Here is a 17,677-nt window from a genome sequence, read left to right as displayed (position 1 = left end):
CTGACCCACATGCATTTTTTCTTCACTTAAAAGCTTTGAAGCACTGTCACACGTGTCCTAAGCATAGGGCTTTGCTGACACCTAAACAGCTGCCAAAAGACACTGGGTCCATGACAGGCATCCCACGGGAAAACCATCAAGAAAAGGAGAATAGAGCATTTGAATGTAATTTATGTCATCTATGTGCAAAGGTCCTTTACACATATATATCGGTTGCACCAAAAGAGGGACATATCCTGATGCTCTTGCCAAGTTCTCAGGGGAAAAGCTTTCAATCAATAACAACAGTAGGTCTGATAAAGATCACGTCATTTGCCCTCAAAGGTCAGCTTCACCACCTTGGATGGAGGAAAAAAATCTCAGGAAGTTTTGCTAAGGAAATGGCTAACCCAAATACTGGAACAAAATACACCCCGTTTATTCACTAAAATGCTCAGACATGAAATATATCAACTGAACACCATCAGTCACTAATGAACACCAATTTCACAGGTGTTTTTTTAAAAAGCTAGCATCATCTATAGGCATCACAGACTACAACCTACAGAGAAAGGATAAACAAATGTTCACTTTGCAAAAACTTTAAAATTGAGTTTTCAGATGCATATAAAGAACACCAGGAGGTAGCAAGACAGAGATTTGAACTAGGAAATTCAAGTACTTTAACTTGAAGAGTTAATTTTTACTGACAGAGTAGGACGTCACATTTGGCTCAACTACACTCCCTTTTTATGTGTCACATACTAACACCAGCAAGACCAGAGGTGTGCTAGCGCTTCTGGGGGTTGCACCTACCTGCAGAGAAGCACACACAGAACTCGTGAAAATCTAGGATTAGTCAATCTCTGGTCAAGTCTTTGGTGTCTAAGGACCAAAGAAGAGTGACCTATGCCAGACACATTACCTTCATACCACTGACATGGTAACATGCATACCACTGCTAAGGGTAACCACTGCTAATCTTTAACAGTCAAGTAAACCCTTTACAGCGGGAAGACTTGAAAAGCTGGCCGAACTGGCCTTAAAGGGAGAACCAGAACCACACCAGCAATGTTCATGTACAGCAGTAAGCAAAGCTTTCCTTCTCTGCTTGTGCTGAGAAAATTGCCGCTGCCACCTTCATTTGAAAAAACAGCCCAGTACCCCGATCTCCTGAAACATGATGATGTTATTCCTTATTCAGAGAACAAGTGCTATTTTCAGTTCTTCCACTGGGAAAAAAAACTCCACATAGTATTTAAAAAACCCAAACTTTTGGCACCTAGCCATGACAAAAAGCCAAAACTAATACAATTTCCAACGAAACACTGGAATGTACTCCGCAAAATAGCTACAGTCCAGTGCATATCAACTGTTGGTGGCCTTCCACTACAGCTAACTATATACCGCTGATATTAGCTATCACTCATTTCAACCCCCGGCAACGGACTGTTGTTCATTATCTCAATTTCTAGGTTTTGAGCGTTTTTAAGCAAACGTATAAAATTAGAATCCTTTTGACTCCAAAACTTACTTCCTAAACCTACCAAATCCCCCTCTCATGTTTTCATTTCATCCAGGGCATGCTGTAATTCCCTCTGATGAATACGGCAGGCATTAGGAAAATGCCGGAGAGCTTCACTTAGTAGTGCCATGAAGGACTGGCCACGGTTAAATGCAGCAGGGCACAAGTACGCTTTCCAGGGTTAAGTGACTCCCAGGACTGAAAGAAACAAATCGAGGGCTTTTTCATCTGTGCATTACACATGCTACTAAAGAAAGATGCATCATGTTATCTGTGCTTTGTGAGGACCACAACTGAAAATACTATTTGTAATGAAATATTTTCAGTGTTGGATTCAGGATTAACGTCTTCTGACACCTTTTAAATGTCAAATTAAACCATTCATTGACCTTAATCATCTATTTGTTTAAATGTCATATGAATAGAGACTACCTGAAAGATAATGACGATTACAGTGAATTTAGTTTCACTCACGCAGGCAGAGTTCAGAATTCAGAGCTGAAGCTGTAGGACAGTAAATAATTGCACTTAGCCAATAATGCAATGCATGAGACTTACAAAGCAAGAGCATCTTCGTGCAAAACATGACCCTAAGCAAATACCAGGAATTATCTACCAATCCCCCTCCATGTTTTGATTAGAAGAATGAAAAACAAAACAAAAATCCACCCAAGAACAAGGAGGCTTGCCCACGTGTTGTTCAAGGGATGATCAAAATGTGTCCACTCATCAATGTTTCTAAACACAGGCAAGTACTTCAAAAAGCAAAATACCTGTAACTTACAGAAGGCTACAGAGCCTGTTATTCCACTGAGCTATTCAACAAGCTTTTGGGAGGGAGGATGATTACAGAGGAAGCCCAAAAACTTTACCGATTGTAAGCAGCTAATCAAAGAGTACCTACACAACCAATCAGTCCATTGTGGAGGTATCTAATCGGCTGGCCTTTCTACAGACAGCTGAGCTGCAGCTGGATGAAGCTGTCTGAACACAGCCCAAAATTACATGTTTAGATAGGAAAAAGTAATTTTCATGATGTAAACAGGAAAGGGTCTGGGTTGGATAAATCTGTCCAACTGCTACTGCCCACTGGAGTATAGTTCCCACCCACAGCACCATTAATTGGTAATGCAAAATTCCTGAAGTGAAAGGACCAAAATCTGAATAAAGCTCTTACCTAGATTACAGCCTTTTCCATACTGGCACAGCGAGACATTTCTGAATGCTAACGCAAGCATGGAAAATACAGGTCCAGAATAAGCATTGCTTTACCCTGCTGAGCTCAGTGCTCTCTGTGGAGACCTGAAAACATAATGCTTTACCCATGCAAGCTGCTGTACTTCTGGGCAAGAGAAGCAGATGGTACCCAAATTAAAAAAATAAAATCAAATAAATCTTTCAAGAGCACAAGAGGGTAATAAATAAATTTTAAGTGTGAAACATTTGTTTAGCCTTAGATTCCCCCCATTCCATCTCAGTTAGTGATGATGAACTTAACAGTTGATTTTGTCACTTCTGTCTACATCCATTTGTTTTTGTAACTGTGCATGCAGAAAAACGGCGTAATTTTTGTTGAGAGGAAGAAAATCAGATGCACATCATCCCTCTAAGTGAGCTGTCTGAACTTTAAGAGTGTAACAAATTTCCACACATCAGCTGAAAATTCCAGATCCTATCTGCCCACAGAGTTTGCAGCAAAAAGGTGAAGAAACGCAGATTACTGGAGTTTGCTTTCACTGATAACTAAGTCAAATTGCCTTCCACATTACCCTCCTTCCACTGACTAAAAACTAACTGTTTCACCACACTGATGCACTCATGTGGCTGAGCATTTAAACTCAAAGCCTGGTGGCTCAGGATGTGATTTCATGGTCAGTTTGAACAGAGAGGAGTGAGGACTACTATCAGACATTAGTGGCTCTTTACCTCCACCCCCTCTCTGCCTTTACCTCAATAATATACAACACTGTACCTACTGAAATAAAGTGAATCTGGAGAAATTAGAACTTGGCAAGAGAACTGTTAACTTTTTTTTTTTAATAGCTACTATAGAAAAGGAGTTATAATAGCCTTCTTGTCTCGAAAGACTGACAGAAGACAGTACCCAAAAATGCATTTTAGAGAATAAACCAACACAGGGTAAAAAAAAAAGAAAAGAAAACAAGAGACCCTAAATGCCTGCTTCCACTTTTTCCTCTTCAAGAAAGCATCACAATGCTGGTCCTTACCTGAAACGTCACAGGGCGCCATGATGTCACAGGGGAAAACTCAATGCTGCACAGTTATGTGTAACGGGAACAGTGTACCCTATCCCTATAAAAGGACTCATTACACATTCATTAAATGTATCCTACTGCTCCGCTTGAAAACATTGCACCTGCAGCAGAGCTCATGTTCTAGGAACTGCTGCCAGCAAAAAGCCATCCTCACTTGCCTTATTAGCTCCAACTGCAGTGCCTTGTTTTCGCATGAATGTGCTGATGGACAAAACACCACTGAAACCCTGCCTCCCCTTTATTCACTGACAAAAAGTCTGTTAGTTTACTCACACAGCGACTTAACACAAGTTACTTACAAATGCCTGAAAACACTTGGGGGGGGGAGGGGGGGGGGAAGTGTTGTTGACGTAAACTCAGCAGAGTTGCTTTGCACACAAGTAAACATACAATTAGTTAAAACCCAAAACCAAAAAAGCAAGAAGAAAGCAAATGAAAAATAAAAGCAGCTCACCTTTTGAGGGGGTGGTCCGTGGTCATCCAAATAAGTGGAATTTCCTACAAAAAGAAGAAGGATGAAGATAAACAAAAGTCATCCAACGCAACTTCAAAACTTGCCAATTCACGGAACCAACGGTTCTATCCCACTGGTTCTGTGGCATCAAATAATTAAAGGAAAATAAATACCCTCTGCCTTAATTTTTGATTAACAAGAAATAAACCCAAAACTAGTTTCTTTTGGCTACATCTGTGATAAAAGATTAGATGCATATTGCCATTTTAGGAAAAAACTAAATAGGCCAAGGTAGCTTTAATTAAATAATCACAGCATTCAATTATTTGCATGATAAAAACTGTCAGATGCATCCTTGTACATGTTAAGCAAGTGAGCACAGTTAACCTCAAAAAGATTTCTTACATAATGAAGTATCAAAGGCCTTCATCAGACTTTGGTCTGACGGAGTTGACAAGCATGCACTATCTCTATTCTAACAGGGATTTTCCCCAACCTCCAAGCTACTTTTTTTGTTCCTGAACAGTATCGATTGAATGGCAACTGTATTCTGATGTAATTACACCTGCCCTTTCAAGATGCTCTTTCAATTCAGATTAAAAGCTTCAGAAAAAAACCCTCAACTTCTAAAATTTTTAAGTGTTCCTTTCTTAGTTAGCAACAATAAAAAGCAACAATTTCAGATGTTTTACCATTACTTACAAATATACTGATATATAAAATATACCCTCCCACAGACACCCACAGGCAGGAAGGAGAAGTTTGTGTGTGAGTGAGTGTGATGAATTTCCACGTACAATAAAAAGTCAGGATTACTTTGCAGAAGTATTTTGCTTCCTGTTTCTTCTATGCTTTTCTAGCACAGGTTATGAAGTAATGAAAACTTGAGTCAAAAGGCTCCAACTCATCTAAAGGTAAGTCCCAATACCCCAAACTCTTTCTTTTACAGATGTATGTACCTTGATCTTACAAGAATTCACACAACTACTAAAGCCTGAACAGTAACTTTTCGATGGTCATCTGAAATCATGAATCATCTTCTGAACCATATCAGAAATTCATCTTTCTATACATGTGACACAAATACACATCCTTCAAACAACCCAACTGATTATTTTAATGCCATAGATAATATGGCTGATTCCCTATATTTGGGATAATTTCTACTATCCAGTCCTCCGATACAATTCTAATTGCCAGGGAAGTAATTCAGTCCGCAGACTGCTAACAGAGGTGTATATGGTTTTCCAATAAAATAGCTACTCCATACATAGAGGGATGGACTTGAGAAGAAGCATTTCAGGGAAATCCCCCTGGAAGGGGAGCAAACAAAGCTCTGTTAGTGCCTCTCTTTCACACTCATTCAGGATTTAAGTTTTCTATAGGATCAGGCTGTTACCATGTAGGTCATACCAACTTTCTCCTCTTCGCAATGAATTAACCTGAAAGACTGACACTGTGGACAAAAATAACTTATGTTTTTCTCATTGTGTCAGGAAAATTGTTTCGTCTTGATCCATGCTAAAACAAGTGTTGTTTGCTAAAAAGCATTTTTGTTCTCTAAACAAGTTAACACATTAGAAATGCCACAAACATATGGAAACTACTGATTTTTTAAAAAGAGTAACAAAACTTTGAGTTTTATAATTGATATTAGGAAAGACACATCAATAGACATATATATTTCTTGTCTCCACAAAACATAGGCAGTCTATGCTTACCCAAATAAAAAGGAATATTAACGACATATATATTAACTATATCTTCAGCAATCCCCTATCACGGCCCAGCCCATTTTGCTGTAGGGAAGGATTTGAATTACCACCTTCTCTTGAGAGAACAGATCATTACAGCCATAGTTTATACAGTATCTTATGAAGTAGTGTCAAGAGTGTCTGAGCTATATTATGGAAATCTTTTTGATATATTCTTTAAAATTAAGGAGCCAATAGCAACTAATTTCACCTTTCTGTGTCAGTAATCTATGTCCTTAGTGTGCATGCTGCATTTACCTTTCTTTGTAATTTTAATGATTTTTTTTTTTTTTTTACAGCACAGTCTAGCTACTACTATATCCACTTAAAAGACAACAGTGCAATTTTGGCCCATTTTATAAAGGTCTTTTTCATGGCAGTTGCTTGCTCAAATCTAGAAGCAGCGAACAGCAATAGAAACTAATTGCCAGACAAACATAAATGATCAAGGAAATTAACAGCACTGATCTGAAACCTTGTTGGAATAGCTTACAAACGAAGAGCAGAGAAAGGAAGACTGTAGACGTTCCCCACTCCCTCACGCTGCCCCAAGCGCCACGTGCTGAGCCAGTTCCCTTCCCCTGCCCCATCTCCTGTTTCTGCTCCTCAGGCACATGAACCAGAGCCAACCTCAGCATCCACAGCATGCGACAGCAATTCAATAGTCTGAATTCTTTTGGGTTCGAGTTTAAAACGAGTATTTGTTTTCAGTAATAAAAGCGAAACCTTTTGCTGTATGATTCATACCATTGGCTAAGTAAAAAGCACTAAAATAATGCCACAAATCCGCAGGGGAGTGGAGCGGGCAGGCTCTGGGGTTCACCAGCCAGTTTGTTAACCCCGCAAAGCCCTGCACGTGCTCTCAATTGATCATCCTATCATAGAATTGGGCTTGCTGCCATTCTGCTTGCCAAACAGGGGCCACACTACAGGAGCCTTGATGCTGGCAGAAATATCCTGAAAAATACGCACCTAGATCAGAGTATTTCTGCAGAAAACCTGCAGGAAAGACGATGACTTTCTAACACGAGAAGAGGCCATGAAAAGCATATTAAGCATGACTCCAGAGTTGGATATTTACAAATTTTATGAACTTAAGACAGGATGCTGCTTTCATATGTATGGCCGCTTTTCAGAGAATGCACATCAGACCAGGTTAGCTTAAAAACAAAAGAAAAATTCAGCATTATAAATATTGCAACAATGGAGAAATACCAAGTAAAGCCGATCTATGAAATATCTTCTACTAAGAGACGACAAAGTAGTACAAAAAGGAGAACTGCACAGTAAAAATCAGGGACATGGTAATGAATACCATCAACACTGAAACCACTGTTCATAATCTCAAGTGTTTACTGTAACTACATCAACACGACAAGCTTATCTAACACAGAGAACATTATTATGCAGCTTTTATATGCTCTAGCAGAGACAGCATGCGTTAAGTGCAACAAGAAGAGAAGAGACTTTCTATGGTGGAAATGACAGAGTGATAAAAGAGGAGGTCATCTTTCCTTATTAAGAATCTAGTCCATTGTCCCAAAGCAACCCATGTCACTAAATTATTAGGATGACTTCTCTGAAGTCCTTTAATAAAGCTTTACTAAAAACATCATTGCTCTTGTCTGTTGCCCAATGAGACATTTGTAGATATTTTTTTTTGCCTGGAGAAAGAGTATTCTTCAAAACCAATTTTTTCTGCCTTACAATATATTCTGCCTTCCTGTAATAGCGTGAAAGTATAAGGCATTAGAAACAAGTCAGACAGAATAATCAAGTCTCAAAACAGTGGGATTATGCATTCCACAAATATGCTCAACAGCACGCTTGAGCTGATGGAACACAGTCTCCTCCAGTGTCCGTCAGAAAAAAAAAAAAATAAAAAAAACCTCGGCTTTATTACAGAACATGGTGAATATGCAGAAGCAGTCCAAATTTTTCCATAATTTATTATCTTTGAGGTTAAGTGAATCAGCGTATGCAAAATCTACGGGGAAACCTTGTGGTTATGTTCCTTTTTTCTTGGAATCACCGAAGTGTGGGGGTTTTGCTTGAAGCAAGCCAAGTTTATACAGAGAAAGATGGTCAGTCACCAGGATTAAGGTCAAATATTACTGTGTCCAGCCCAGAACAACAGAAAACAAGAATAACTGCAACCCTGGAAAAAACCTTTCAAAAAAATGACCGGGGAGTAAGGGAAGAGGCAGTGAATGGGCTTATGTATGAACTGAAGACCCTTCGATAACAACTGAAACAGGACAATTTGAACAACTTAGATATCATGCGGAAAGAATTGAGTAGAGATGAAGGGAGAAAGCCAACATGGAAAATGTGGAGTTTTGACTATTTTCTTGGAGCAGGGTTTTCCCTTGTTGGGAATCACAAGCAGCAGTCTAAGGGAGCTGGGATCCAGCTACTGCCAAATTTAACGTGTCTTGTGAAAATCCTGCTTTGTTCTTTTCACTTGGTCACCGTCTCAAAATTCCAGGCGCCAATACAACCTTTACTGGCATACCATCCTTTAGATCATCTGACATCTAAAGGAAAGGAACTGTTTAATAGTTGCCTGATGAGTCTTCTGGTCTGGAAATCAAGACTTTGAAGAACAACTCCCCCCCCCAGGCACTCCTAATCATTAGGAACTGCACCTTCAAAATAAATGAAGAGTGACAGTGAGTAAAATCCCCAGTCCCAGTTATCATTCTATTCTATGAAATTTCCTCGCTCTTTTCTTTCCACCATGAAAAATTTCCCGGTAGAGAAAATACTGGGTAGGCTCCACCAGCAGGAGCGTTAACTCGAACAGGATGCCCATGGCCAGCAGCACACACCCAGGCCAGACAGAACTGCCAGAAACAATAGATGGGGGCTAGTTTCTGCGGTTTATTCTCAACCTCCTACGTTTTATAGGTGTCTTTTTTTTTTTTCTTCCTTATTTTTTTTTTTTCTTCTTAATGGAGCAGTAGACATCCTTAGAAATCTCATAGATTTTTACACATCTGACAATAAGATATTCTTAGTCATCGTGTCATGGAGCCCCTGAAGGAAGGGGGCTAGGGACTACAACTTGAAAACCACCAGCTCAGCAGGACAATGTTGCCCAGGTCAAATCCAACCTAAAAGGAAAACTCTGCTATTGCTGAGGTCAGCAGAGCCATACCAGCTTTAACAGAGGGAATTTTTTCAGAGGTGTGCAGAGAAGATTAACATAGCAAAACAGCAAAACCCCACTGACCAGTCTGCACTGGAATACAAAATGACTTATTGCAATTTCTTCCATCATACGTAAAAGGCTCTGTACCTACAATTGGTTTCCTCTGTGCAAGACTAACATCCTGTTGAAATTTTCATTTTGACCATGAAAAAAAATGTAGAGTAAGCATTATTTTTTTAAAAAACATTCTGAAATGGATTTTTCTGCTTCCTTTCTTGCCTTTCAAAACATTTTGGTTATTCCTCATTTTTAGAATTATAAATAACAAAAAATCCCAACCCCAAACCCATACATTTAATTCAGTCTACATCGCTGCACGCAATGAAGCAAAGAACCTGGAACACGGTAAAAGAAAACCTATTTGGCTTTATTACCCAGTCAACTGAACCTGGGAAACTTCGTTAAGATATAATTCAGATTTGTTTACCTACCAGTTTTATACTTCTAACACAATTAGGAGAGAAACTGACACACATAAGCACAGTTTCTGAAAACTTACTGGTAATTCTGCATGTGTAATGTATGTATAAAAGTATCACTGGAACACAGATACAGGTTTGGATAACAGGTTCTAAACCAATGCAGAGTATACATCAGAGAAAGATTCTAAATGACGAAAAATACCTTTACGAAAACAAAAAATACTGACTTCCTGTATACGCATCAGTTTGTCCAAATCTATTAGTGTTTACATTAATACACTTGCCTTTTAACATACTCAAAACTACAGTGATAACTTTTTCCTAAGAAACTGATCTATGGAACAATGTCCACATTAACTGTATTTGTTACATTCAGACTTACTAAAATGTATAATTATAATTCATCAATAAGGAATTCAAAACTTTCAGTGGTTAAGCTCAAATAAAAAAATAATAGTCAAAGTTATGATATGACCCCATCTATCCAAATTATGTGATCTACAGCAAGCACTATGATGGAAATATCGCAGACATTGCGTTTATTGGTGGTATTTCCTGGTGCTTTTTGCTTTCGCTTCTACCCTCTAATGACAGACTTTCCAGCCTATAATTCTGCAAGATGAAAGACCCATTTCAATGAATGTTTAGAAACGTTGGCAAGATGAAACTGAATCTGAATATTCAATAATGAAAACTCTTGGCTAAAACTGCTCTCAAACAAGGAGAAAAATCCCTCCATCTTACAAACTCACAAAGACAGACTTTCCAACATCAGAAAGTTCTTAAGTTTCCTACTACAAGCACCCGCATTGTGTATTTGTCCTATATAAATATCAAACAGTTGAGTATTTTGCTCCAAGACTTTTACTGGGAGACTTTTCCTAACCCCCAGCTGTTAGACACCTGTACCTAATCTTCACTCTGGAAGTCTTATGTGACCATTTCACACCAACTTTTTCCTTGTACTGGCCTTTAGCACCCAGGAGACTTCATAGCCCAGCATATACCGGCCCCAGCCCAAAATACCTACAAACAGCAGTCTCATCCTCTGCATTGCTGGTTCTCAGCCCCTTTCTACTCCTCTGAGGAGCCTTCTCTGAGATCTCTGCAGGTTCAATCATCCTTTTTGCACCTGACAGCAGTGCACCACCTGTCCAGCTACCCCTAGTTGAGAGGCTGAGACTGATGTCCTCCTGGCTTCAGCATATGCAGTAGAGATGCGGGCGGGACAGGGGAAGGTGCGTGTCAGGCATGGCCCTCCTCCTGCAAAGAGAGGAGACCCCAGAAGGCAAAGCTACTCCAAAATCACAACTCCCCTCCAAACTGTGTGGTTAAGCCTTGCTTCAGCACACCTAATACGGAAAGGTAACAAGCATTTCATGATGTACAGACAAGCGTTCATTTTATTGTTTGTTTTGTCAATAAACTGCTTTATTACTACTGGGGGCAGGGAGAGGGAAAAATAAAATAAAATCAGGTAATAAACCCAGTCCCAACAGGTATTTTCCTGCACTCAAAGGAAAAGCAGATATGTAGCTCTCTATCAAGACAGTGCAGGAAAAAAAACTAATGACCAAAAAAGTAAGGTGTAATTAAGCTAAACAATTTCAATTTTATTTGAATGCATTTTGCTACGAGAACAAAGACTGTGACCTATCTCTGCAGCCAGATAGTTCTTTACTAAAAGCACTTCAAAGCCTCATTAATCTGTTCTTCATCTTCACTCTACTTTTCCGCGGGTTCTCAAATTCTGTTCCGGTATCACATCGCAAGTAGACACTGATTAAATAGGGAGCCTTTTTTTTGTTTTCCCCCAAAGAAGATTTTTATCCGACCTGCTGTCACAAAGTGTGCCAGATATTTTATAATGACTTGCATTCTTTTCTTCTTTTCTTAATTTCCTTAACAAAAATGCAGAGTCAGTTCTATAAATATACACAGTACTATGTTTCTCGGTGCCTTTTGGGGTATCCCTGGGAAAAATTCTCCTCCCAAAACATGTGGTCAAGCAACACTTAAAGCTAGGCAACTACAAACAAAGCTGTTCAAAATTTAAGGGACAAGTTGGGAAAAGGTCACAGTTTGTCTGCTAAACTGCCACCCACTGAAATCACACAGACAAAGACTCGTCTCCTACTTCATTTCCTAACTGGCTAACATGAGAAGAATAGTGGAAACTGTCAAATTACTATGGCTGAATACAAAAAGGATCAGTGCAGCACAGACACTAGCAAGTTAGAGAGTAGTTAGAAACATCTGACATTTGGACATGAGCTAGAATTAATGACACTCAGGTAGCATACCTAGGAAACTGCCTGTGGCAGGCTGCATTAACAACTATCTTTGAGAATTAACAGAGAATGAATGAGTTAAAATCTGTCTGAAAGACCATACTCTGAAAGTATTTATCAAAACCCAACACTCTTAGATTGGAAATAGAAAAATTCTGCAGTAAGCAAGGGGGAAGCAGACTGGCCACCACTGGAGGTCTCCAAGAGCAGATTAGGCAGACATCTGCCAGGAACGACCCAGGTGTTGCCACACTGCTTTAGAACTGACAGGCAAATTAAACCAGCTCCAATTCCAGCCCTATTTCTGTTCAATAGTTGGTTTTGGTTTGTTTGGTTTTGTTTTGGTGGTTGTTTTGGTTTTTGTTGGGTTTTGTTTTGTTTTGTTTGTTGTTTGTTTTTTTTTTTTAAATCAAGCAAACTTCCCCCTCTTGATCTTATCACTCATTAATGACTTGAAAAAATGCATTAAAGAGCACTGGTATTAAATTTGGTAACAATACCAAATGAAGGGATTTGACCTCTGCTGAAACTCCGGGGCGAACACAGAAAGATACTGATCAGTTAAAGAAATGGTCTGAAAACACAAGATGCAATTCAGTAAAAAAAAAAAACATGCATAAAAATTTCAACTTGGATAAGAGCAACATCTTCATAAAAGCAGAATGGAAACAAAGGGGAAATTGCAGAAAAGAGCATGGGGAGAGATGATGGGATGTGAATACCAATTCACTTCCTTTGGATCTCTTTGAGCACTCCATGATAATTTTTCAGGAAGATCTTTCCACTCCAGCTGAATGTTCAGTGATAGTTTCACTAGTATAGCAAGAAGCCTGTTTAATTGATTGTCATATGAAGAAATTATTAAGGTTACTCCATTTCCTCCTTTTCCTCCTGAGTGATAGACAGGTGCAAGAATATTTGCAGGCCATTTGCCTTCATCAGAGAAAACTTCTTTACCTCTCCCCTGCAGAATGCGTGACGCATAGGAAGAAGCTCTGTGGGACAAAAGATGGTGGCAGGGCGGTGGCACTCCCCCTCTCAACACGCACGCTCTCCCCTGCATGGAGAGCAGCCCACCAAACACAGGAGACTTCCCCCTGCACATCTGAAGTACAGGACTGCAACTCCACAGACAAACCTTTTCTCTCCAAGGCTCCCCTTACCAAAGTGACGACAATTTAAAGGTGGGGTTGAGGGCTGGACAAAGGACATAATGATGAGGCTTCAATGAAGACCCTGTCACGTGTGAGGCCTCTTAGTCTCACTTCACTCTGCCATTCAGGCTAGAAGCTCCAGGGACTCTGTATCTAACCAGATACCTTCTCAGATGACACCAGTCTCAGGAGTTTCCTATTACACCAATGCCAGACATCAGCTCTGTTCTTTCGTGTGACGTTTTTCCAGAGACAAGGATTTTATTATTTAAACTTAACACCCAACTTGCAAGCTTTATTCCTGTCCATTACATTTATGCAGATATTTTCAAATATACCTCTCTTACCCCTGCACAGGCAATCTTGGAAAACAGCAAGTCAATGAATTTTGGAAAACACCCAGCTGGCAAGTCACCAGTTATTCAAGGAAGACTTTTATTACTATTATTGGTATTATTAAGTACTACACTCCAAATGCTGTCCAGAATGGCTTGTTTGTTGGGCGTTTAGTTTGAAGTTTGTGTCCCTGGAGGCACATTTCCGAGAAGCTGCATAGGTCTGTGGTCTGACCCCAGCGCCACCTTCCTAGCGGAGAAGAAAAGAACACGCTTCCCAGACAATTGGTTACATAAAGCTCGAAAGAATTATTCATATTTTTATCGTGCTAAAGCCAAATGAGTTTTCCTTGTGTGTGCTTTTCACAACATCTCTCGAGTCATAGGGCTGCTATGATTTTGTCACACTTCTTTACAAAGGCAGCTGCGTTTAGGATAATGGACCCCCCATACAAGGTAGCCTGCAGGATCAAGCTGTATGTCTGTACAGTTTTCCACTTTCTTCACAGCTCAGGTTCTCTTTCTATCTGATCTCAAAAAGTATGACTGAAAACAAAAACAGAGTCTTTTTACAAGTCTGTCTCCTTTTCCTCCCCTCTACCGTTTTTGTGCCACACGGGAATCATTGTTAAACTCTTCCATATATTTATATACCTTTGAAAAGCAAGAGCAGTATATGTAAGAAGTGGCTATCTTTGTATTGCTTTCTTTTCTGAAGATAAAATTTTAAAAAAATTACAAATTCTTTAACCATTATTAGCTTCCAATCCTCAAAAGGCTTAACAGGCACAAAATTGGAAGTAGCATTTCTTGCCAAGCTAAGTTAGAAGCCGGTAACTGCAAAACAGAATATATTAAGTAGGTCAGATAAGGAACATACTGTACCTAAATGAGCTATTTCTTCTTTATGACACATTAACATAGTTTTATTAATCTCTATTACAAAAAAATACTAAAGCTTGAGATGGTTTTCTAGACTTCAATATGATTTAATACAAATATTTTCCATTACTATAAATGCTTTGGCCAAACTGCTCAATTTTCACACTATCCAGCTACTGGCTTCTGTTCATGAACTCCTTTTAACTCCTTTCTGCCCTGTCTTAAGCAGATGCATTTGAGTGATGAAAAGACTCCTCAGTGCAAGCATTCTGTATTTTAGGAACGCCTATATAGAAATAGCATGTTTAAAAATAAGAGGCAAGATTTAGCAACCACGGAGTGTTGGGACTTGGCTTAAACCTGCCTTTCCATTTCAGTACCTTTGTATCTCCTGCAACGGGAAAAGGATGCGATTAACCCCGTTCCTGTCATTCCAACCCCTTGCAATACATATCTTCTACTTCAGATTTCAGCCTTTACTGAGAAAAGATTAATTTTAGTACATGGAATAGGTAACTTAAAATCCAATGTTTCTAAAAGAATCATCTTCTACAAAGCACTGCAAGTGCCCAGCACAAACACTGTAATTTCTAGAAAGATGACTTTTCCTGCCTTCTGCCTCATTTCTCACGATTTTAAACAAGATTCGTACCCCATTTTTGTATGACCGCACGATTTGTTAGATTTGATTCGTAAACATTGGATGCCCTATGAAAAAATAACTGAACGTATTGTTATAAAAACTTTTGCTGTTCAAAATCTAATGCTGTCCTTATTACTGAAGCCCAAGACCCACAACACATACACAAGGCTTCCCTGTACAAAAGAGACAACACAACCCTTGTGACTTTCATCAACTCATAAATTTATCCAGCAGTAAATACAAATACGTACTGACAGTTTTTCCCAGACTGTAAACAGCGAAGATAGGGATATCAATTAGCAGGCATTTAGTATGCTTTCAATTTTCAACAGTTTGAGTAAAAACATTTGGAAGGCAACAGACACAGGAAGAGTCTTCAGCTGTATTGATTACTTCTTGCAACCTTAAGCTCTCTCCAATGACTAAAAGAGTGTCTCAAAAATGTCAGCAATGACAGGCTCGGCATTAACATCTTTATGATAAAAAGGTAAATAGACTGGATGCAGTGTCATACAACCACACAAGCAGTCCAAGTTTCATCAACCTTAGCAGAAGTCTTCAAATTGGCATTATTTCTCTCATGCTCTCTGCCTGTCCCAGAAAGATTTGCATTTTTATATATACTACTAATCTAACTAACTGGTGAAGAATTCAACTCAATGAAGTTACCAAGAAGGTCTAAAATGCATTTCGACTCATTTGGATAACTGTTTATTTAGGACTGCTCTTGGGTGCTTTGACCGCACTTATGAACTCTGAGATGCAAACACTCACTACTGCTAACAATTACCTAGGCGTGCTCTTTCTTTTTATATCATTTTCCTGTGTTTTATTTAGCTTGGAGAACCACATCAGGATGTCCCCACCAAGATGCGGTAGTTTAATATGTCTCTAACTGCCACTCACCAGCCCTCCTGCAGACCATGCTTCTTACAAGAGACATCTTAAAATATATGAAAAACATCTGTGCCTTGTAGACTATCGCAATATAGTAGCCATTGTCTAAATTCAGCTTCTCAGTGTACACATGCATTAAGAGAATTTTTTTACTCTAAATATATATCAGCAACAATCTCTGCTTTACCTGAATGGTTGTGAGACTCCTAACCAATATGAAATTAGTTGTTTAAAAAAGTTAAAACAAAGCAATTCATATTGGCACATACTACAGGACAGTATAACTTAGATGTATTATTGCATTATACTACTAGGTGGTGTATTATTTTTACGACGTGACTGTCAGCCTTCTTTGTAAGAGTAATAATGCTTCTTTAATGCCACAGCTTTATGGCAGTACTTTTAAACTTTTGCTGAAAGGCAAGAATAGGCTTTTTGTTCTAATCGTATAGCAGGCAGAGTGGTGTAATACTACAACATTTCACAGGGTCATTTCAGCAACAGTATTTCATTTCTACAAATTTCCATTGAGCTTGGCTGAGATACAGAGTAAAGAAATTGCAGCATACTGAAATCAACGTTCAGATACACGAAAAATGCAATTCTTCGTTCTTTATTCTGTATTAGATTCTACGTTTCTCAGAAAGATGACATTTGGTCACCAATCGTGATAGAGAAATCTACCTAAAGAAATCTAATCTAGATAATTATTCATTATTTTACATAAAAGAAAGCCTGAAGACTCTCTAGAGCTAAGCCAGACTACTGTTTAATGTTATCTAACTGCCAACAGTAGCACTTGTTAATAGAATTTTATGAAAAGTTCCTGATTAACTACTAAACATGGGTTCTTCTCATTTTCTTATACCTGAGAAAGCAAGAATATTAAAAAGTGTGTACTGTTGTGGTTTTCTGTGTACTGGAAGCTTAAATACTAACTTATATACAATTATAGCTCGGTTTACTTTTATGCGCTATATGCTTCCTTAAGTGAAAACATTCTTACAAGGCAAGACCACCCAGATGTCGCTCATTGATTTTCTTATGGCTTTGTCTTTCTTCATGTTGGATTTCTGTCCGTTCACAGCAGAGGTTCTCTAAGTACAGTAATTTTGAAGTTAAATTATTGAGTTCTCCAGTCAGCAACGTATTGCAAAACACACTTTTCCTAAGTGAGCCCCATTTAGCATGACTGGCAGTCTTTACTCAGGGGACGTGTAATGATGTGTTCATACAAGCATCACAGAAACAAAAAATCAAATCTCATTCCATGTACAGAAGTGTTCACTGCTCACACGTTTTGCTTTGTGTTTGGTGTTGCCTTTTTTTTTTCTGGATGCTTATGTTTTAAAGCCATCTAACAGACTAGATACCTCGCATCTTGAAAGAATCCATTTTCAGAGGTTAAATGCTCCAATTTTTCTGAAGCCAGGTACCTAAAAATTAAGGAACCTAACATCTTCAGACACAGAAACAATGGTCTGCAGTGTAAAAATCATCAGGACAGACAGACAATTACATGGATGGTGCCTGCAGTACCGATGTAAGTTACTCATGGAGAATTTACCACTTCCGTGGATTGTCCTGACCTCTGATCCAAAGACAGAGGGGTACTCTCTGATGAATACCGAACTGTCCTTCAAATGGACTCTTGTGGGAAAGGGATTCTATTCCAAACAACATCCAAAAATCCATGTAATGCCAACACCAAGTTTGTTTCAATCTGAATGCAGCCTTCACATTTTAAGGGAGTGCATTCGACTGCACTACACAGCAGGCATGCTCAATTTGCTACCCTGTGATGAAGGGGAAATAACCTTTCGGCAATGGTTATAGCAGATTGCTCAGGGC

The 17,677-nt window shown here is 39.0% G+C and overlaps 1 protein-coding gene across 3 annotated transcripts in view; it reads right to left on the bottom strand.

The window, feature by feature from the left end:
• Positions 1-17,677, bottom strand: part of UST (uronyl 2-sulfotransferase) — a 161,790-nt gene that overhangs the window by 94,190 nt on the left and 49,923 nt on the right. For 2 of the 3 annotated variants that reach the window (XM_074580376.1, XM_074580375.1), the window contains exon 2: positions 4,235-4,278. In XM_074580376.1, the coding sequence (XP_074436477.1) occupies positions 4,235-4,278 (44 nt within the window). Of the gene's footprint in view, positions 1-4,234; positions 4,279-10,650; positions 10,702-17,677 lie in introns of those variants that run through there. The other variant, XM_074580377.1, reaches the window with a different exon arrangement.

Source organism: Larus michahellis, chromosome 3 (assembly GCF_964199755.1).
Source record: "Larus michahellis chromosome 3, bLarMic1.1, whole genome shotgun sequence".
Classification (NCBI taxonomy): domain Eukaryota; kingdom Metazoa; phylum Chordata; class Aves; order Charadriiformes; family Laridae; genus Larus; species Larus michahellis.
This window is presented reverse-complemented; position numbering and strand designations above follow the sequence as displayed.